The sequence below is a fragment of the Guyanagaster necrorhizus genome (genome assembly GCF_019112545.1).
Source record: "Guyanagaster necrorhizus MCA 3950 unplaced genomic scaffold BT62scaffold_26, whole genome shotgun sequence".
NCBI classification, from domain to species: domain Eukaryota; kingdom Fungi; phylum Basidiomycota; class Agaricomycetes; order Agaricales; family Physalacriaceae; genus Guyanagaster; species Guyanagaster necrorhizus.
This window is the reverse complement of record NW_025064905.1, coordinates 355,436-373,548: the sequence shown is the minus strand read 5'-3', so window position 1 is coordinate 373,548 and position 18,113 is coordinate 355,436. Positions and strand designations below refer to the sequence as shown.

Below are 18,113 nucleotides of genomic sequence, written 5' to 3'. Positions count from 1 at the left end.
TTTAAGCTAGGCGACCGAGTGTGATGCCGACCTCGGTCGAACCATTTGTGGATCCCATCCGTATGTCTAGAAGAGTGGGTAGGGTTCGTTATGAGTCCAAAAGGCTTCCTGTTAATCGCAGGTCAATGTTCGCCTGAATGTGCCATGACAGAAATGTCTATACCTCGATAGATGAACACCAATATTTGTCATAAGTCTCATGAAACTGGCTTTCCAGCATCATGCTGTTTGTGAGCATTTCTACCATGTGTAACGAAACCGGCTTATAGGCCCCTGGCTTCCAAGGCTTTCCGGCCAGTATGGGGAGTCGGACATCTAAAAAACCAGGCTCGCCGATGTAAGTCAGAACTGGGGACTTGGGATAGCAGATCTTGCAGATAACATTTGAAAGCTAATACTTCATACGCCCCATCGTTCTGTCCGCATTCAATGATGTGGCAGGCGATTGACGACAGGCACGATGTGAAAGGGCAGCAGGCCTCGTCCGGGTGACCTCGTCTGAGATAAGTAGCCCGCTATAAGATCAACACTCAATTACGATACCCGTCTGTGGAGAGTAATGAGTTGTCTTACATCGCCGGGGTGCTGGAAAACAAATTAGCGGCGCTTATTCTTATGTGCCAGAGTTTTGACTTACACGGCTCTTATCCTCTTTGGTCGATTGCATGCTAAGATTGGTTAGATTCGCAGTGGGCGGCGAGCCCCTATGAAGATGTAAGCATATTGAGGCGATGGCCTACGTACCCCTTGACCTTGATCCATAGAATTTTCCCTGCCAGTTCCTTCATTGGCATCGAGTGTTCCTCCTGGGGCAGCTGACATCCGGACTCTTGATTAGTATAGAAACCACCTAAGGACCCTCATTGAGTAGAGCCTCTACAGTGAAAACGGCTTGGGTATTGATAGGCATTGGTGCCTCTGACAGACACTACACCATCCACTTATGGGTAGTAGAGGAACAGTAAACATGGGTTACTGGTGGTTCTGCATGTTGGCCACGGTTGCCATAAGAGTTCCGGTGGCGGCCGACACCCCTTTCCCTGTAACCACAATGACCATCAGCATCGCCTATAATTTGTGGTTTGACAAGGATGGCCTGGTATGTGGAAGCCAATAATATTCTTGAACTCATATCAAGGGCAAAATTGCTTGCTCATCGAATCCAGCTTGAACCACCTTCTGGCAAAAACATCGATGTCACCTAGCAGTGACAACGACCTCCTGGACCCTGTTGGTATCTCTCTGCTCCTTGGAACTTGCGCGATTTGTCGTCAAGAACATAAGCAACGAGTAAGTACTTATTATGTATTGCGTACCCCTAATGGAACAATTTCAGCTACGTCCTTGGCGTACACGACGAAACATTGGGCGGACACGACGTGGTAAATACCTCTCTCCTGATGCTTTCTCAGCTTTCCCAGGTACAACTACGATAGCGCAAGAGAGATGTAACGAATCGTGCCGTGTCCCATCTGGCTCAGGGTAACCAATGTTATGCTCATAATGCTGCCATTGAGCAGCGCTGCTCCTCAGATCCCAACTGTAGAACGGGACCTCTTTGAACCATTCAAACCAGGCGCACTCCTCCTTAACCTCGCTAGATCTACGTCCAAGCTGGAGATCCACATGCGCCTGCGTAAACGGCTTAACTTGAGTGGAAACGTAGTTCCGAGTCAGGCTCTCTTCTTCGTCGTAATAACGTTCTTCGAGCAGCCTGATGACAACAGGAATGACGCGAACTCTTGTTCCGTTTATCTGTCTAGCCGCCGACAACATCACTGCATCATATCCGTTGAGCTCGACTTCCGTCCCCGTCGAGTACTTGCGGCTGAGGATTATCCCAAAAGGACGTGGAATGCCCTGGAGGACAGGCTCGGTTTCGTCGACCAAGTCAGCAAAACGGGTCGCGGCCTCATTCGGATCCCCGGTGCTGAATAACTTGAACGCGATGACGGCCCGCGCACATCCCGGAGCCAGAGGCGTCACTTCGTGTGGGACATCGGGGTGAAAGGCAACCCAACTACCCGCCGCTGTATGTAAGTAGTTGCTGTCTATGTGAAAGTTCCCGAAGCTGGACGTTCCTGCAGAGTCATACAGTCCGACGAGGAATTTGCCCACGAGGCCATGTTCCAAGGCGTCGCGATGAGCCTTGAAGTGACCGCCTTCTCCGTAGATATGGATTTTGTGTGGCTCGACACGGACATCGCCGGGGATGAAGTTCTCTTTCCAGATCTTTGCAATCTCGTCTAGCAACTCGGGCTCCACGGTAAATTCATCTGCGTTGATTTCTCGCGCGTTTCGAACGTTGATATCTACTTTGGTTTGGAGATCCGCGGTGTCGCCATACCTTGAGATGATGGTGTTCTGGAGCCACGAGTGGAGAATGTCTTTGTTGAGCTGGCCGAGTTTGCCGTTGAATTCGCAGTCTCGACGGGTTACTTTGAGCTCTCTTTTGATCGTCATAGGACCGAGTCGACCAAATGCGTATCGTCTCAACAAATTTACGCCTTGCTTTTGCATGGAAATGACCTTGTCCAATACTTGTTTCTGTCGTATATCGATGAGACTCAGATTAACCTCTACAGTACGACAGCTCACCTGCGCTTGTTTGGGCGGTTTCTGGTGCTCGAAGTAGGACACGATGGCACCAATTTGAGAGACCTTGGAGTCTTTGTCGAACATGGTAGTGAGGGCGGTGTTTATGTTGTACGCTGTGCGCAGGCCTGGGTGAAAGGTCTTGATACTGTATGCCGCATCAAGTAGCGCCTATGGGTGTCCCGTCAGTTTCAATGATACGATGTCAGTGATTACTGCTGACCCGAATGTCGATGTCGTTTTTGGTCTTCTTCACCTGCTGAATGGACGAATCTGGTTCATCAGAAGTACTCCTGGTGTGTTTAGACATTAATCCGAGTCTTATGCAGGCGAAAATATTTTCAAAGTGGGTGCGCTGAGCAAGTATAAGTATGGCAAGAAGAAGCTCCACTCTGAACTGTAATGGAACCATGACTCGTGATCACGCTCCAAGACTTGTGGCAGATATTAGTCAGGAACTAATCTTCTACGTCTTGGATTATGTATTTTGTGTGAGAACCTTCAGACGGCCCCGATCGTTAATGGGGGTTGGAGTGAGTTGGATGGTTTCGTCTCAGGCTACTGTTTCAGTTTCATAACCATCGATAATCTCTTTTCTACCCAACGTCAATGCCGGATATACGATTCGTTCAAGTCGCTTGCTGGTGGAAGGGAACCGAACTTCACAAGCAAACTCCTTTCGCTATTCCTCTATCACCCATTAGCACCGGGTCATGTAGTGTTCATCGAAGGCCATCGATACCAAGCATTTTTCACCGCCGAGGCTCTACTCAATATCACGAGGGTCCTTGGGCGGTTTCTATATCCCTTCTGACTCCTCTCACTGACTCAAAGCCGCGGAAAGACAACATCCTTCGATTTACTTTTCACGGCGAACAGTCTGAAAACGATCAAGAGCCCGGGTGGCAGCTGGACCAGAAGAAACTCTCGGTGCCTCTGAAGGAACTGGCAGGACAAACCCTATGGATGAAGGTCCAGGGTAGGTACTCGATAGCTTCAATATGCCCTATGTTTACTCTTTTCTAGAAGCTCGCCGCCCACTGCGAATCTATGCAATCGACCAAAGAGGATAAGAGTAATATAAGTCAAAATTCTGGCACGTAGTAACAAGTGATGTTAATTATGTCCTCAGCACTCCAGGGAAGTAAGATAATTAATCACTCTATAGGCGAGTATCGTAATTGAAGTTCTTGATCCTATAGTGGGGGATCTTTGGTAGAAACGGGATTACCCGAAGGATGCCAGCTGCCCCTTCACGTCGTGCCTATCAGCAGCCGCCTGTTACATCATTGAATGTGGACAGAACGATGGAGCATGCGAAGTACTACCGAAGCTTTCAAATGTTTTCCACGACATCCACTATCCTGAGCTGCGCCCAACTTACAGTAGCGAGCCTGAGGATTTTTTAGATGTCCGGTTTCCCATACCGGCAGGAAAGGTTTTCAAGCTAGCTTCCCCGCCAATGGGAGAAATGCCCACAAACGGCATGATGGTGGCATCCGACTTCCATATTACCTATGACAGATATTTATGGTTGATCTATCGGGGAGGAGGTGTCTTTCGTTGGCTTGTTGAGGCAGATATTGACCTGTCATCAACAGCAGGCGTTTTGGATCGATAACGAACTCTGTCCTTTTTACCAGACGTATGGTTGGGATCTGCAAATGCCTCTGGACGACTGCGCCGCCTACCAAGGTGAACGAAAGCTGCGGAAGATGGAACAGCACGTTACACGAACCCAGCTGCTAGAGTTGCGGGTGATCATCTCTTTCTTCCATTCTTTTGACACCCTCAACTATTGCAAGATAATAGAAGATGTCGTAGATCATCATCGCCTAAGAAGAGAAAGACAACAAGCAAGGGAGGGATCAGGAAGCGTGCGCATTCTTCTAGACACAGTGATAATGATGACGAGGGTAAAGACGATACGGACTCTGACAGCGAAGACGAAGACGAACTTGTCCATAGTCTAGAGATGGAAGTTGAACAGCGTAACATCACAGCGCAAATCATGCTGATTTGGCTGACGAATTGCTGGTCCATTCAGACCAAGCAGTCCCAGAAACGACTCCGAATCTAACGTATAATGTCCGGTTATAATCAACAAACTCTGCTGTGGCTTTCCTTGTCGTGTCTCGATTATAGAGAAATTGCACTGCGTGGCTTTCTTTCGTTCCGCGCTGCGTTAGTACCTTGGTTCCTCCTACCCTTACTATCTCGATTATACTCAACGTTCGACATCAATGAAAATCACTGTAATAAGTCGATGGATCCTCCACGTATGTCAACAAGGTATCGCTTGTCAAGCAACAACGACAATTTACCTATGAACATTCAAGGGCCCTCTCCTAGGATGCGACAACGAGGCTCTAAGAAAAATGGATTTGCTGGAGAGCGTTTACATTAGTTTCGAACCACGTTCACCGGAATGGGACACACTCTCAAGGCTCGCATGGAGGAGAATTTTTTGGGGCTGAAGCATCTCGGCCGTGAAGTAGTGGATGCTGTGAGATGCAATTAAATTTTGAGTCCTTCGGGTCACTTGTGCGTAAGATGGACAGGTCGATGGCGTAAGTCTTGTGTCCCTTTCAACTATCAGCATGCTCTGACAGAATTTGTAGTTTTCTATGGGGACTTTCTTTCTCAATATCTTGTCATTCTCTTTTGGTATTACCTACACTGATCGCCAACGCCGATCTTTTCCCTCCATGACCTTTGTAAAACTACCAAAGACTCGTTTCGGACCTATACGTAGCTCGCGCTTAGGTGTATATATCACTGGATATTTACAAAGACCACTTGGTAAAAATTACAAATATGAAGCTGGTTATAAGGGGTCCAAAGACAAGAATCAAGTCAAGCAAACCCAGAAGCGCGTTGTCGAGTGATTACACTTTGATCTGGCATGCGGCGTTCTAGTATGATAGCTGTCCAATCGGGTCTTTCGGGGATCTGGCACAGCTGGTACCAATACCAGTGATCATCCTGGCCCGTCATCACGACCAAAGAACAATCTCGGTCTGAATTCACCACCTTTGGGGTTACTCCCTGAGACACTCTCGGGATCATACGATTAGGACAGCGCGGACCCTTTATTCGGCCTTCATCCTTGCTACAACTTGCGGTGCGCACTTCTCATCATCTACCGTATCATCACTGTTACACGGACAGGAAGCGACACAGGAGGTAGACTCAGAGCTTATCGCCATGTTATCAAGATCATAGTTGAATCATCGGCTCTTTATACTGTAACTTTGATCTTATATGTGGTTTTCTATGCTCGCGAAGACATCACTTTGCATTACTTCGACTGCCTAGCAGGAATTGCAAGGGTACTCTCATATGCATTTCCTGGCTCCACATCTAACAGGCATACCATAGGGAATTGCTCTGACGCTCCTCGTCGGGCGTGTCGCAGCAGGTCACGCTCGCCCTGACGACTCGTGGCAAGGAAGCGTGATACCGGGCTCACTTCAGGACATATTCCAGAGTTCAGAACACTCAGCGAGATTACATGATAAGCAACGACTTCGGCTCAGAAGCTCAGGTGGGAGAGGGTGAACATCCCCGTCACACACTGAAGGAAGATACTGCGGACAAGGTTGTCATAGGTGGAGATGATGACCCCGGGGCCCGGCTGGAGACTAGAAGACAGTCATTTGAATAACGAGAATGTCGTTCATGGGGATGACCCTCGGAAGGTTTAGCCTAATAGACTACAGGACAATCACCTCAGCGCGATCACATTCATTGCCATATGAAGGGATTGGTAGCGACGATGTTATCTCTCTGATAACACGACAATCAATTGAACTAGCTGCTGCCCTAGCAACTTTTCCTCGCTCATGGAGGTTTACATATCAGTCTTCATCAGTCAGTAGTCTGGTACCTCTCGATTTCCCCATCTCCCAACTGTAATATCATGTAATGCGATGCATTACCATGCAGAGGGCTCTTGAGCAACGCCGTAAGCCTTCATCCTACATCAGCCGCTTTCCCATACCAACTTCGCTGCTCATAATTTCGGCTGATGAATGGTTGGTAGATGGCAGAAGGAGAGAGAGGATACAGAGTTCTTATTAGATATATAAGAATGGTAAATGTACAAAGTGTGGTATGAAGCTATTGGTGCATATATCAAGAAATCGAATGGGTTCTAAGGCTACAGAGGAATGCGCATTGGCAAATAAATAATTAGCAGAGCGCATAAAATATCATAAACAGTCATTAATTGCAAGAATCCTTCGGGGCATCAAGCCCTCAAGAACATTTCGATGGGAATGGGCTTCCTCCTCAAACCCGAGCTGCCCGTGCTCTCAACGCTGGCCCCGCTACCAGTTGTGCTCGTACTCGTTCGACGCTTCAACGACGGGGCATCACCCTGCGAGAACCAAGTGACAGCTGAGAAGGTCGAGTTGGTCGGGGAGTCGACGCTACTCCGGAACGGGAACCCTCGTTTCTTCTCACCAGGACTTCGTTTAGCCTTATCCTTTCCTCCCTTGAAGTAAGGCAGCACGCGCTTGGCCAAAGTCGAAGAGCGCTCTTCCTTCACGGAGCCCAGAGTGGATGTGCTGAACCGGCTCCGAAGCACACGCCCGTTCTCAAGCTCAGCTAGGTAGTCATGCTGTTCCTCTTTGCTAAAGGACCACCCGTTGGACGACGACGGCTTGGCAGAGTATTTCTCATCTTCCCGTGTACGGAGCTCCTCAAGACCGCCCCGGATATCCGCTTCCAAATCAATAGGCGAGCAGGGGAGGGAAAGGGGGAAACGAAGGTTTGCGGACGAATCCAGGTCGAAGGTGAAGTCGACGAGTGAAACATTGGATAAGCTGTCATCTTCGGGTGCAGGAGATACGGAACTTGACTCCGGCTCAGAGTAGTGGCTACCGGAGCTGAGCGAGGCAGCTTCGAGGTAGTACAGCAGTACGTCGGCGCCATCCTCGTCGGCTTCGGCAGGTACAGGCAGGGAGGTACGGGGAGGGGGGCGGACAATGGTGAGAGACTTAGGACGCGTCTTCTGGGTGCTGGGAAGCGCACAAGCAGATTCGGGTCGCGATGCGGAGGTTTGAGAGTGGGGAGGCGCATAGAGTGATGAGAGAGAAATTATTTTGTTGAATTCCTGCGTGTAGTACTCGTAGTCCTCGTCTAAACCGCCACTCAACTCCTCGCAGCTGATTTTCTTGTGGAGTCGGCGGTGGATTTTGTTGATGACAAGAGGCTTAGTCGCAGGATATGAGAACACGTCGTCGTCTTCTTCCGAAGAAGAGGGTTCTGGCGACGTAGGGAGACTGGTGGTGAGAGAACGAGGACTTGAATAGGGAGACGGCGTAGTGCTCGTCGAAGGCGACGAAGAACCTGGTGAAGGTGGGCATATGGAAGGGGGCATCGAGCTTGGAGTAGAAGTCGGGGGATGGGGGAATGGATAGGTAACTTGGGTGAAGGTAAGATGGAAAGGGTCCGAAATAATGTTTGCCCGTCGTCTCCGAGACTTGAGGTCTTTGGTGGCATTCGAAGAACTGGAACTGGAGCTCAAATTGGCCACGTCCTCCTCCTCCAGAATCATCGACAGTGGTGCAGCCGATGTCGATGCTTGGAGGTCTCGGCGTGGGCGTATACGTGCTTGTCTTTTCAGCATTGGTTCATCGCCTGTAATCTCATCAATATGTGCTTCTTCAGTTAAAATAAAAGAACATACGGGATGCAGATTTCGTGCTTGAGTTCATGGTAATAATAGGTCAACGCGCCGTCAAGGGGAAAGAGACCGTTTCCCAGTTGTGGAAGGGAAGAGGGAAAAACAACGACCCACCCGAAGATGAGGATCGATGTTTATAATCTCTTCGGGCCTATTCACGTACTCATTGACAGGCAAGGTCATTGTTTTCCCAATGGCCTAGCGCACAAAAGGACTGCCGTTTTGGGAACAAAAAGATTCCACTGGGCAAATAGTCACAAATACCGCTCTTTGTCCTCAATTGTTCGCTCCATTGGTCGTCACTCGTCATCGTATCAAAGCAACGCTTGATTCTTGCAGGGTCGAGTCGTTTCCTAGCTCTGAAGTTTAACGGGTAGTTCATCATGTCGGCGTTCGGTCCGGTATGCCGAAATATGACAGTAAATGCTATGCTGTATAGTACATCCGTAAGAAATAAGACCAACATTCTTTTCCCAAAGTGCGTACAGTATCGACGGCAAAATAATGCCCAATATCCAAGGGAAATACGAAGGCAAAATCTTTGGAAACCCGTCCTCGGCGTCGGTCTTCATGTAAGGACCGAACATTTCCATTGCCGCCACTCAAAGTACCCTGTATCCAGCGGACTTAATCAGACTGGCAAATACAAAGTAATTGTGAAATGTTACCCAAGTTATTGTACACTGACATCGCCTCCAGAGAACCGCTGTCAACACTTACGTTGATTCCAAACGTTTTCGAGCTGGCCCCATTGAGCTAAAGGGTCGAAAGAATAAAGAGGTCTGCTTACTGGTTTTCCTCCGACGCGGGACTCTCGATACGCGCTTTCCTCTCTTTTCCTTTTTTTCCTTCTTAACCTGAGATTCAGTTGGCTCAAGCTGAAGTTCAGGCGTGGGAAGGCGCTCGGCTAGAGTGAAGAGGCTGGAGTCATGTGGAGCGAGAAGATCAGCCAACTTGTTCCGAGACTTAATTGTCTGCTGAGCGCGACGGCTCGCGTGCACTAGTTAATTGTCAACAAACGTCGGGAGGAGCCACTTGACCATAAACTTACATGACACAGTACCACTGGCATCATACATAGACCGTAGACGCATTTCTGCCCGCTCGATAACCCTGATTGATAGGACAATTAGCAAAAATAGAGAGCAAAGTAGGACAGTAAACCCACTCGGGATGGACAACCTTCTGGCTGACCAATACGTTCAAAACAAACCGCCAATCGATGGGATTCAGTCTGTTCTGCATGCTATCGGCTCGTAGAGGAGTATGAGCAACAACACTCGCAAGGATTGCCTCAAGGCAATTAGACGTCGAAAGATGCAGATGTGGCAGGTATTCTTTGTCGTCTTCTTCTTCGTCGCTCTCCGGCTGGTTCTGCTTCTGACGTTGCGACGCCATGACGGAAATCTCATCTTCCAGCCCCCACTGCGGTCTAATCAAGTCTTCCGGCAGCAGTGGCCATTTCGTCCATATATCAGCTTGTATCTGTTTCCTTTTCTTTTTGGCCGTCTGTGCTGGTGTCCGGGCCGATGTACCTGTATCATTGTGTTTATGTTTAGAAGTCACAATTGGAGATGGCGATGGAGGTTGTGAACTGGGGCTTGCTACGGGTGACGTCGGACGCGGCTCTTCTTCATCTTTCGAGTGATCTTCATCGTTCTCCACGACGGTTGTGCTGGACTCGAAGTGCTTAGAGATCTGGCTGCTGACGTCCAATGTACTCCCGGTTCGCAATGCCCGTAACAGCGAGGAGTACTCGGTCAGTTCACCATGTAGTGCTACAGGAATTCGCTTTCCTTTGCCTTTCGCCATCAGAGAATCGAAGAAAACATCATATTCTAAGTCACCAGTCAGCAATACGGTATGGCAATGAGGGCAATCGAGACGCACTGCTGTGATGGGTTCAGGGAACGATTATGCCATGAGAATTCATCATCTTATCAGTCACTGTGAGAAAAACATATGTAACAACTGTACAGTCGCTTACATCAGCTGGAACGTATGTCGCCCACCTCGCTTCTCCAACAGCTCACCATCTCCATTCACAACAGCTAAGTAAGTGATAGTTTATATTCTCCCATGGCTGTCTCTAATGACCACCGCACAGAATGAGAGAGAAGTGGAAGAAAAAGAGGTCTCGCAGACTCAGGCGCAAGCGCAGAAAGATGAGAGCACGTTCCAGTGCGTATATTTTCTTCCGTTGCGCCTATCCTCTTCCTGATGACGTTCGTCTTGCAGAGTAAAAGAAACGGCTTAGCATGTGCTGTCGTATCGCAAGCCGCGAGTAGGACCTGATCTTTCTCGGCGTTGTTGTGGTACAATGTATCGCTGTGCCTCAAATGGCCTCCTATGAGGCGCGCGTAGCTGGAGCTTTGGACAATTGCAAGCTTTTAGCTATTGCTTTAGGTCGTTTGACTGTATCTTCTATGTTGCAGAAGAAATGATATTTCTTGGTTAACATTTCGCATGATTTTCTTAGTGGTCGATACGAAAGCTTGGTTAGAAGCAGCTGACGTCGTGACATGCGTTATAGACGGCAATGACTGATATCGATTCCATTTCGCGAACCGGATCGCAAGTTCTTGGGTTCTTGCTTAAGAAGAAAATAAGTCCCTGCTGAAGAGAGAAGCATGGCGGCAAAGCTTTTGGCGCATAGATATAATAAAATGATTCCACAGGGTTCTCATGTCGCCTTAGGTTGTCTGTGGTAAATCAACAGTCGCCCTCGTACCGTGATATACCGGATATTGCCGAGTTTCATTTGGCCGTTTTGCTATCAAGTTCTCGTCTTTATCATCTTTCACTTCATATATCCACGACACCACTAAGAAATGCTGCAGATCTTGTCGCGGGAGCTCACGTTCGATGTGGAGAAATCTCGACAAGATGCTAAGAAGCGTGCTGTTTCTCTGTGAAGTGCTAGTCTCGCATTTGACTTATGCCAAGGACGCTCTTCCCCTTGGTTGTCGGGACTTGTTTTTTGTTTTTTTGCGAAAATAATTTCTCCCGATTCGGTGGTTCGCGTAGAATTTTGAAGATGAATGTTAGAAGTCAATCGGTCGGGTTTCATGTAACGGATGGATTGACTCAAATTATTTGACAGTCGTTGCAGAGCGCGGGTAAGTGTATGTCCAGCTAACATCAACCACGATGCAGACTTGCACGAGCTCCCTGACCTCCGGAGACTTGATATTGGTTACATGGGAAGGGTATTGCTAATAGATGGGTATTCACATTCAATCCCTGACTACTACTATGGGCGAATTGCGGTGATGGCACCGGGGCTTTGTGATCTATGATCGCCGTTTGCAACGTCTCACGGGGTGTCAGTGGGTACAAAAGACGCTCTCTTAGCCTCCCCATGCTCTCTCCTTCCCTACATCTGAACTATGGCCGATGGCGGCGGTGACATCTGCGCTTCAATATGTTGTGGTCTTTGCTGTACGTTTCTGTTTAACTCTTCCTTGAAGGGGCATTCAGAATAACCGTCTGCAGGCATGGCTGGAAGCTCGGCTCTCAGCAACTGGTGTATGCTCAGTGCGTACTACAGAGGCCGCCACCACACAAGACTCGAACTGATGTCTTTACAGAAAGCTATGGCAGTGGTTCAGGCACCTCCACTGGATGTTGCGGGTCGTGCTGCGACAAGTCTTTCAACGATGATTCGTTCGATGAGCAAGTGAGGAAGGATATGGAGGCAACGCGCGATCCTAATGCACCCTCCCTGACTGAGCAAATGCAGCCTGTGCAGAAAATGACGGCTGCGAATCCGGAAGAGGCTATGTTGAAAGACTCATAGTACTTCCTGTCGTGGTGAGTTATCAGTGTCTGCCAGTCTTCAGTCCTGTCTAACGCATGAATAGTAGTTTCGAATGTCGTCATTCCTGCATTCACTTCTCTGTCCTCAAGGATCTGATATTCTGACCGGGAACCTGAGTCACAACGTTTTGTTCTTGAGCTCTGCGGCAACGTCGCACAGAGGTTGTGGAAAAGAGCCTGTCGCAAGGTGAATATTCTCCTCAGGTAGCCATGCTGCATGCATCGCTTGATCCATGCTCAGTCAACTTTACGTGACAAAGCAGCTGTTTGTTTCCATGGCCATCTTGCACAACGGCCGTCACTGGATGAATACATGTATGTTATAGGAATTGGGGACCGGGCTCCGGTACGAAGACTGGAAGATTGGAAAATGACGGCTCGGTTCTGATCCGCCGGTTGTTGCCGACAGCCAGTCAGACGATCGCTCTCACTGGTCCTATGGCCAGCCCGCGTACTTCCACAAGTCCAGAAAGTAGGAAACGCATCCCAATTCTCTTCTTGTCCGAATCTTTCTGGAGAATCAATTTGACCCTTTTGTCTAATGCCGTACTTTTATCTGCGACACGATATTTTACATCACGGAGATAATAGCATACCTGAGATTTCATGGTTTGATCTTTTCTTGCTACGGGTCTCTCGTTCAAATAAATCTGCACTCAGTTGACTCTTTGTTGTAACAAGCCTATCGCTCATAAGCTGATCGACTGTATCATCCCAATGTCCAAGGCCCAGCCTGACTTTGTTCTCGTCACATTGTCATGGAACGATTCGAAATGTGATCTTCTTTCAATGAGTGTCTTCTGAAACAATGCACTATCCTTTACATGAGCAACACATCTTGGGCTATCTTCATCAACTTCTGTCTTGTTCGCCGTTCCTACATGGCCACCCAAATGGGCAGTTGAACAGGCTCTACTGACGGTGAAATTGATCCCATTTACAGATATCTTGATGCTAGGTTGAATTCGACCATTTTCCAAGGTCAATTATTTGGTATGTACTTCATACCTCTTCAAATTTCGGCCTATTGGAGTAGCCATGATCATGGTTATTCCTATCCTTCATGTTCTGGCTGCCATCGACTTTGCCCTCTGTTAGTCATATATACGCATGATATACATCGATCACGGACGAACCTTTTGGAATGAATATCTGGCATACTCTAGTCCCTACAGCATAGTAATCGCTATGTCCGTCACAGGCCTCGTCTCCACTATCTTCGCAGACTCTGCCATGGTATGTATATCTCCGTTGAGTACATGCATCCCACTGGTGCTAAAAGACATTTATATCTCCAGATTTGGCGATGCTGGATGGTTTGGGGAAAGCGCTGGCCTATTGTCGCGCCTCCGATCCTTTTCCTCATATCTGGATCTGGTGCGGTGACCTATACCCTTTATTTTTCCGACTCATGCAGAGCTGGTGCAGTTTTAAAGGCTCTAGCGATATACAAACGAAACACCGGTCAAGCGGGGCTCCTCGATCTTCCTCTAATCCTCTATATGGCTTTCACTCTTGCAACGACTCTCTGGTGCACCTTGATGATCATTATCCATATATTGAGTGTTAGAAAGGCCAGCACCGCATTGGAGAGACCAACCAAACTCTATCGTCACATTATAGAACTCTTGGTCGAGTCCTCAGGCCTCTATGCCATAACTTTGATTCCGAATATCGCCCTTCTGGCTTCCCAGAATATGGCAAACTATTACATGGAAACCATGGGAGCAATTACAAGAGTATGATGATAATAACCGTTACTCTCTTGGCATTAACAGATATCTCACCTCATGCACTAGGGTGTAGCCCCGACACTCCTCATTGGGGGCGTCGGGGCAGGACACGCATGGCCAGAAGACTTTTGGCAGGGAAGCGTTACGTCGTCGCTTCGCTTTGGAACGCAATCCGGAGACAGTGGCCAGATGAGCTCTCAGGACGATGCTACACAGAGTGTCGTGAGGTACAATGACCTAGAATGCCTGCCGGATAGGGAGGATAACCTCAACGAGAGCGTCTCCGAGTAGAGGGTGATAAGGACTGCACTGCATTTTTTAATCATGGTTGTCAGCATACTACTTTGAAGCGTATCACCGGAACCACTTACACGTTGTCCTTCGTTTACCTTTACGTGGACGACCTACGATTGTGTGTGATTATTACATATCCCTTTAATGCTCGTCAGTAGACCTCCTTGTTGCTGGGGTTGCCGATATGTATTTCCAGACGAAGGTCAATTAGAAAGTTTTTATTTCAAGAAAAGTGCAGGGTCGAATAGTGAGTAGGGCGCTCACATAGTGGCACGCTAGAGAAGGCAATAGAACAGTGATGGCAGACGACTAGCTTAGCGGTTCTCAGCTGCTAAGATGCGGAGGAGATGGAGCATCAGTAGATCGAGTAGCTACTTGATTTGATGCTCAGAAAGCATCGAAGAAGCCTTTTTGGCAACTCTGTTTCAAGGTATATTGTTGAATCTGTCGTGATACGCTCACTGTCTTCTATTGAAATTCCCCGAGATACCATCTAGGTCAGAAGTAGCCGACACAAAAAATATGATATCATATAGGGCCTTGTTAAGCATTTCCATGCGGGAGAAGAATTGAAGTAACAGAGTAGCGGTATTTGAGTATGACATCCAAGGACTTCAGTGACGGATATTCTCGAGATAGCTTGACATCCTTCGTACAGACATTCAGTGTGAACCCCTCCAATCGTAATGCTGCGGACCGGATCGACAGATTTTAGGACCATAAAGCGCTGGATGTCTCCTGTCGCGCAGAATCATGACATCTGACCTTGAAACGCATAGAGTGGATCATCCTACAATGATTGCTATGTCAATTGATCTTGTATAACGTAGCCTGAGATCGGTAAGTCACAACATCCGTGTTTCAAACATAGCAGGTCCACATAGCCTTAGGTTGTGCGTATGTACGGACAACGAGAATGTAGAATACATTTCGAAAGTCGCCTGTGGGAACATTACGATTATATGGCGCCCATGAGGGAGTTTCCGTCTGCCGGAATGATAAACAATGTGCGAGGATAAAGCGTCGAAGATGTCATGATGGCTCCAGAAAACGTCAGCGGTCAAAGTCCAGGTGATAGGTCTGATAACGAATAGCAAAGGTTCGTTTACAAGTAGAAGATGGCATAGATTTTCCCTGGTAGCATAGAATGGAAAAGTTGCAGAACGTGAATAATTCAGACAAGAGACAGTCGCTGCTGTGAAAGCCTCAGGAAAGTTCGCAAAGTTTGACTTGGCGAAGTCACAGGCCACGCTAAGGGCGCTATTACCGCCACTGGTCTGATCTCCGATCTTGCGGAGCCCATTCAACGAACACCATCACGTGCCGCCGTCAACTCAGACTCCAACCACCGACGACGACTCGGTTCACGCGCCAAAGCGGCTGATACGACGAGAACGACATCTATAGAATGGATTTGACGGCTACAGAAGACATTTTGCGCAATCCTGCTGCGCTGCACTCCCTAAAGCGTGACCAGCTGATCCGTCTTTGCAAGATTCACGGTGTGAAAGCCTCAGGGAAAAATGTGGACATTGCTGAACGGCTCGCGAAGCTCCCACTACAAACTACACGACCAGAACTACAACCACATCTCGTTACGATCAAGGAAGACACCGTTACTAGCGCCGGCACCACTAAAACAGGAAGCGACTTTGGGAGCGTCAAATGTGTGTCTATCAAATTTTCTTCTTTGACTTTCCTCATCCCAAGTATAGCATCATTATCATTAAAATCTATTGTATCTTCCTTCGGTTTCACTTCGCGCAAAACCACCTCTACTCCGCCTACGTCAATATCCACTACCGCCACCTCTTTGCCATCTACAGTGTCATCACAAGTTTCTTTTGCAGCGAGCATTCCTCTGCCCCCATCTCCACCACCTCCGCTCATTACTCCGTTCACCCCACCTCCTAACGTCGATACAGTGCGTCTGGTGTCTGCTCCCCGTCCGAGTGTGGGTGGCACACCAATGTTACCAGCTTTCAAGACGACTTTCGACCTGGTGCTGGGCACTCCTGCGAAGTTCGGAGATTCCTCTGCGAGGGTAGCCAGGCACGTGATGGTCACTGAAACTGAAAAAGACGACAAAGAGAAGAAAGAAGATATTGAGAAGAATGAGGCTGCAGAAGTAGAAAAGGAACTGGTCGAAGCTCTGAAGAAGGGGGACTACGAAGAGAACGTTCCGGAACGAAATGATCTTGAAGTTGCAATTCCTCAGACTCCTTCTCGATCCAAGCTCCCGATGCCTGGCCCTGCATTTACTTTTGGCTCGCCTGCTCCACATGTCTTCCGCCCTCGATTGAGTTCGAATGTGAAGGCAAGTGTGTTTGAAGAGATGATGCGGAGAGCCGCAGGGGAGTCGGGCACAGTCGATGACACATTCGTTGTCGTCGATGAACCCGCTACGCCAACAGACCCGAACAGGCCTATTCGACCTCTTCCCAAAAAGTCTCTACGCGTATCTGGTCCACCGCCTCCGCTCGCTCTCAAGTCTCCTGCTACCACAGTATCTTCACGGTTTGACAAAGCCCATGAAGCTGCGTTCAAAAAGATGGCTGGGATTAATGAGCCTCGTGGCGTGGTAACGAAGCGGAAGATCGAAGCCAATCCTAGCATCGATGACCGCAGAGTAAGCACCAAGCTTGCGCCGAAAGCCGTCGCTGGGAGACCCGGTGTTATTGGTGCCAACGGTGTGAGAAGGACTAGTGGTATACAGGGGCGCAGGAGGAGCAGTGTTCGTCCTCGAACAAGTGCAGTAGGTGGGCGAAGAATTAGTATCAGACCACCACCTCCACCTCCGTCGAGGAAGGGATTCAACTTTGGATTCTCAAATTTGAAGGGTTTGTTCTTCGGGAAGAAAAAAGAGGAACCAGAAGGCGATGGGAAACCTGCCGCTCCCGGACCCATTCCAAATATCGCCGTTAAGAAGAAGGAACCGGAGAAGGGGAAGAAACCAGGTTTGACGGGTTTGGGTTTGGGCAAAGTCTCAGCGACCACGGCTACGACTCAAAGTATTGCGATGGCTGCACCGTCTCGCAAAGTTTCTGCACCTATGAACTCAAATGATTCATTCGTCGCTATCAACGGAAAGGTCTCTGCTCCTTCTACTTCTTCCATTCCATCTACCAGGGCGATGGGTCCTCCTACTACCACGACCCAGAGAAAAGTGTCCATGAACACAACATCCAAGGTTGGTCCTTCGAGTACGCTGCGACCTCCAACTGCCACAACATCGAGTATGACAACCAGAGGCAGTTTATCATCTACTACAAGGGGTTCCATTTCAAGTACAACCGTTCGAGCTCCTGCATCGACGAGAAACTCGTCGTTGTCTTCGGCAGCGCGGACTTCCACAGCGCCAACGTCTTCCATAAACTCTACAGTCCGGACAACTTCCATATCTTCTGGTACACGCCTATCTTCTGTGGCTGCCAATACCCGGAGCTCTACAGCCAGGGGATCGCTCAGTTCGACCACTGCTCTGGCACCGACGTCTACGCGGAATTCATCGATTGCTTCGGGGAACCGTGGTTCTATTGGGCGCCCCTACATGACTTCGACGCGTCCCTTGCGACCATCTGCTGCCAGTGTATCAAGGCAGATAAAACCCACCTTGGGGCGTGGGGAGAAGGAGAACGTTCCATTGAGGGGTGTTCCGGAGAAAGCTGAGCCGAATTTGCAGGATGAAGAACAAGGCATAGTCCCCAAGAAGATATTCAGCCAGCCTTTGAGTGTGCCTTCCGAGCCTTCGAATGGTACGTTGAATCGAAGTCTATCCGGGCGAAGGCCGAGGATATCACGTACGACTGTAGTTGCGAGGTTGGCAGCTAGGAGGGCTGGCCCTACGACTGCCCTATCTTCTGCTGGGTCGAGGAGGAGTTTGGTTGGTGGTGATGGTGGAGGGAGGGTGCGTTCGAGTTTCGGGGCTGGTGGGAAGGCGAATGTGCTTGGGGTTAACGGCGGGCCGAGGAAGAGTATGC

The 18,113-nt window shown here is 48.8% G+C and overlaps 9 protein-coding genes across 9 annotated transcripts; 6 read left to right on the top strand and 3 right to left on the bottom strand.

Annotated features, from left to right (window-relative positions):
* Positions 1 to 1,232: 1,232 nt before the first annotated feature.
* On the bottom strand, positions 1,233 to 3,058 carry BT62DRAFT_363070 (uncharacterized protein). The gene is made up of 2 exons (XM_043180644.1): positions 2,819 to 3,058; positions 1,233 to 2,766 (listed from the first exon to the last, which is right to left on the bottom strand). Exons 1-2 carry the CDS (start codon positions 3,005 to 3,007, stop codon positions 1,333 to 1,335), a joined length of 1,623 nt encoding a protein of 540 aa, XP_043036401.1. The 5' UTR covers positions 3,008 to 3,058; the 3' UTR covers positions 1,233 to 1,332.
* Positions 3,059 to 3,070: 12 nt separating this feature from the next.
* On the top strand, positions 3,071 to 3,892 carry BT62DRAFT_362985 (uncharacterized protein). The gene is made up of 3 exons (XM_043180642.1): positions 3,071 to 3,574; positions 3,622 to 3,739; positions 3,798 to 3,892. The coding sequence occupies exons 1-2, from the start codon at positions 3,205 to 3,207 to the stop codon at positions 3,666 to 3,668; spliced, it is 417 nt and encodes a 138-aa protein (XP_043036400.1). The 5' UTR covers positions 3,071 to 3,204; the 3' UTR covers positions 3,669 to 3,739; positions 3,798 to 3,892.
* A 1,131-nt stretch (positions 3,893 to 5,023) lies between these two features.
* Positions 5,024 to 6,295, top strand: BT62DRAFT_1078995 (uncharacterized protein; the record flags this gene model as incomplete). Its single annotated transcript, XM_043179439.1, has 6 exons — positions 5,024 to 5,101; positions 5,157 to 5,165; positions 5,217 to 5,363; positions 5,673 to 5,927; positions 5,977 to 6,051; positions 6,101 to 6,295. The coding sequence occupies 6 exons, from the start codon at positions 5,024 to 5,026 to the stop codon at positions 6,260 to 6,262; spliced, it is 726 nt and encodes a 241-aa protein (XP_043036399.1). The 3' UTR covers positions 6,263 to 6,295.
* A 385-nt stretch (positions 6,296 to 6,680) lies between these two features.
* Positions 6,681 to 8,660, bottom strand: BT62DRAFT_362853 (uncharacterized protein). The gene is made up of 2 exons (XM_043180641.1): positions 8,291 to 8,660; positions 6,681 to 8,241 (listed from the first exon to the last, which is right to left on the bottom strand). The coding sequence occupies exons 1-2, from the start codon at positions 8,316 to 8,318 to the stop codon at positions 6,848 to 6,850; spliced, it is 1,422 nt and encodes a 473-aa protein (XP_043036398.1). The 5' UTR covers positions 8,319 to 8,660; the 3' UTR covers positions 6,681 to 6,847.
* BT62DRAFT_363007 (uncharacterized protein) lies at positions 8,661 to 10,215 on the bottom strand. Its single transcript, XM_043180643.1, has 5 exons — positions 10,178 to 10,215; positions 9,456 to 10,125; positions 9,339 to 9,400; positions 9,078 to 9,287; positions 8,661 to 9,029 (listed from the first exon to the last, which is right to left on the bottom strand). The coding sequence occupies exons 2-5, from the start codon at positions 10,097 to 10,099 to the stop codon at positions 9,004 to 9,006; spliced, it is 942 nt and encodes a 313-aa protein (XP_043036397.1). The 5' UTR covers positions 10,100 to 10,125; positions 10,178 to 10,215; the 3' UTR covers positions 8,661 to 9,003.
* Positions 10,004 to 10,582, top strand: BT62DRAFT_362849 (uncharacterized protein). Its single transcript, XM_043180640.1, has 4 exons — positions 10,004 to 10,013; positions 10,072 to 10,342; positions 10,395 to 10,468; positions 10,526 to 10,582. Exons 2-4 carry the CDS (start codon positions 10,185 to 10,187, stop codon positions 10,528 to 10,530), a joined length of 237 nt encoding a protein of 78 aa, XP_043036396.1. The 5' UTR covers positions 10,004 to 10,013; positions 10,072 to 10,184; the 3' UTR covers positions 10,531 to 10,582.
* Positions 10,583 to 11,553: 971 nt separating this feature from the next.
* On the top strand, positions 11,554 to 12,291 carry BT62DRAFT_362783 (uncharacterized protein). Its single transcript, XM_043180639.1, has 4 exons — positions 11,554 to 11,728; positions 11,783 to 11,824; positions 11,878 to 12,100; positions 12,151 to 12,291. Exons 1-3 carry the CDS (start codon positions 11,677 to 11,679, stop codon positions 12,084 to 12,086), a joined length of 303 nt encoding a protein of 100 aa, XP_043036395.1. The 5' UTR covers positions 11,554 to 11,676; the 3' UTR covers positions 12,087 to 12,100; positions 12,151 to 12,291.
* Positions 12,292 to 13,291: 1,000 nt separating this feature from the next.
* BT62DRAFT_935622 (uncharacterized protein) lies at positions 13,292 to 14,329 on the top strand (the record flags this gene model as incomplete). Its single annotated transcript, XM_043186985.1, has 4 exons — positions 13,292 to 13,342; positions 13,405 to 13,483; positions 13,535 to 13,845; positions 13,906 to 14,329. The coding sequence occupies 4 exons, from the start codon at positions 13,295 to 13,297 to the stop codon at positions 14,128 to 14,130; spliced, it is 663 nt and encodes a 220-aa protein (XP_043036394.1). The 3' UTR covers positions 14,131 to 14,329.
* A 1,131-nt stretch (positions 14,330 to 15,460) lies between these two features.
* Positions 15,461 to 17,894, top strand: BT62DRAFT_362751 (uncharacterized protein). The gene is made up of 3 exons (XM_043180638.1): positions 15,461 to 15,800; positions 15,849 to 17,323; positions 17,383 to 17,894. The coding sequence occupies exons 1-3, from the start codon at positions 15,542 to 15,544 to the stop codon at positions 17,800 to 17,802; spliced, it is 2,154 nt and encodes a 717-aa protein (XP_043036393.1). The 5' UTR covers positions 15,461 to 15,541; the 3' UTR covers positions 17,803 to 17,894.
* Positions 17,895 to 18,113: the final 219 nt, after the last annotated feature.

What these genes read in the sequence shown, in the direction of transcription:
- BT62DRAFT_362853 (XM_043180641.1), bottom strand. Translation starts at nt 8,318, where the DNA reads ATGAACTCAAGCACGAAATCTGCATCCC. An exon ending in AAGCACGAAATCTGCATCCC is followed by an intron (nt 8,242 to 8,290) that starts GTATGTTCTTTT and finishes ATGAGATTACAG; the next exon opens with GCGATGAACCAATGCTGAAA.
- BT62DRAFT_363007 (XM_043180643.1), bottom strand. Translation starts at nt 10,099, where the DNA reads ATGGCGAAAGGCAAAGGAAAGCGAATTCCTGTAGCACTACATGGTGAA. An exon ending in CAGAAGGTTGTCCATCCCGA is followed by an intron (nt 9,401 to 9,455) that starts GTGGGTTTACTG and finishes CCTATCAATCAG; the next exon opens with GGTTATCGAGCGGGCAGAAA. An exon ending in TGCCAGTGGTACTGTGTCAT is followed by an intron (nt 9,288 to 9,338) that starts GTAAGTTTATGG and finishes ACAATTAACTAG; the next exon opens with TGCACGCGAGCCGTCGCGCT.
- BT62DRAFT_363070 (XM_043180644.1), bottom strand. Translation starts at nt 3,007, where the DNA reads ATGGTTCCATTACAGTTCAGAGTGGAGCTTCTTCTTGCCATACTTATA. An exon ending in AAAACGACATCGACATTCGG is followed by an intron (nt 2,767 to 2,818) that starts GTCAGCAGTAAT and finishes GGACACCCATAG; the next exon opens with GCGCTACTTGATGCGGCATA.
- BT62DRAFT_362751 (XM_043180638.1), top strand. Translation starts at nt 15,542, where the DNA reads ATGGATTTGACGGCTACAGAAGACATTTTGCGCAATCCTGCTGCGCTG. An exon ending in CGACTTTGGGAGCGTCAAAT is followed by an intron (nt 15,801 to 15,848) that starts GTGTGTCTATCA and finishes TCCCAAGTATAG; the next exon opens with CATCATTATCATTAAAATCT. An exon ending in CCATGAACACAACATCCAAG is followed by an intron (nt 17,324 to 17,382) that starts GTTGGTCCTTCG and finishes TATGACAACCAG; the next exon opens with AGGCAGTTTATCATCTACTA.
- BT62DRAFT_362849 (XM_043180640.1), top strand. Translation starts at nt 10,185, where the DNA reads ATGGGTTCAGGGAACGATTATGCCATGAGAATTCATCATCTTATCAGT. An exon ending in TCTCCATTCACAACAGCTAA is followed by an intron (nt 10,343 to 10,394) that starts GTAAGTGATAGT and finishes ACCACCGCACAG; the next exon opens with AATGAGAGAGAAGTGGAAGA.
- BT62DRAFT_362783 (XM_043180639.1), top strand. Translation starts at nt 11,677, where the DNA reads ATGGCCGATGGCGGCGGTGACATCTGCGCTTCAATATGTTGTGGTCTT. An exon ending in AATATGTTGTGGTCTTTGCT is followed by an intron (nt 11,729 to 11,782) that starts GTACGTTTCTGT and finishes AACCGTCTGCAG; the next exon opens with GCATGGCTGGAAGCTCGGCT. An exon ending in CAGCAACTGGTGTATGCTCA is followed by an intron (nt 11,825 to 11,877) that starts GTGCGTACTACA and finishes ATGTCTTTACAG; the next exon opens with AAAGCTATGGCAGTGGTTCA.
- BT62DRAFT_362985 (XM_043180642.1), top strand. Translation starts at nt 3,205, where the DNA reads ATGCCGGATATACGATTCGTTCAAGTCGCTTGCTGGTGGAAGGGAACC. An exon ending in CCTATGGATGAAGGTCCAGG is followed by an intron (nt 3,575 to 3,621) that starts GTAGGTACTCGA and finishes ACTCTTTTCTAG; the next exon opens with AAGCTCGCCGCCCACTGCGA.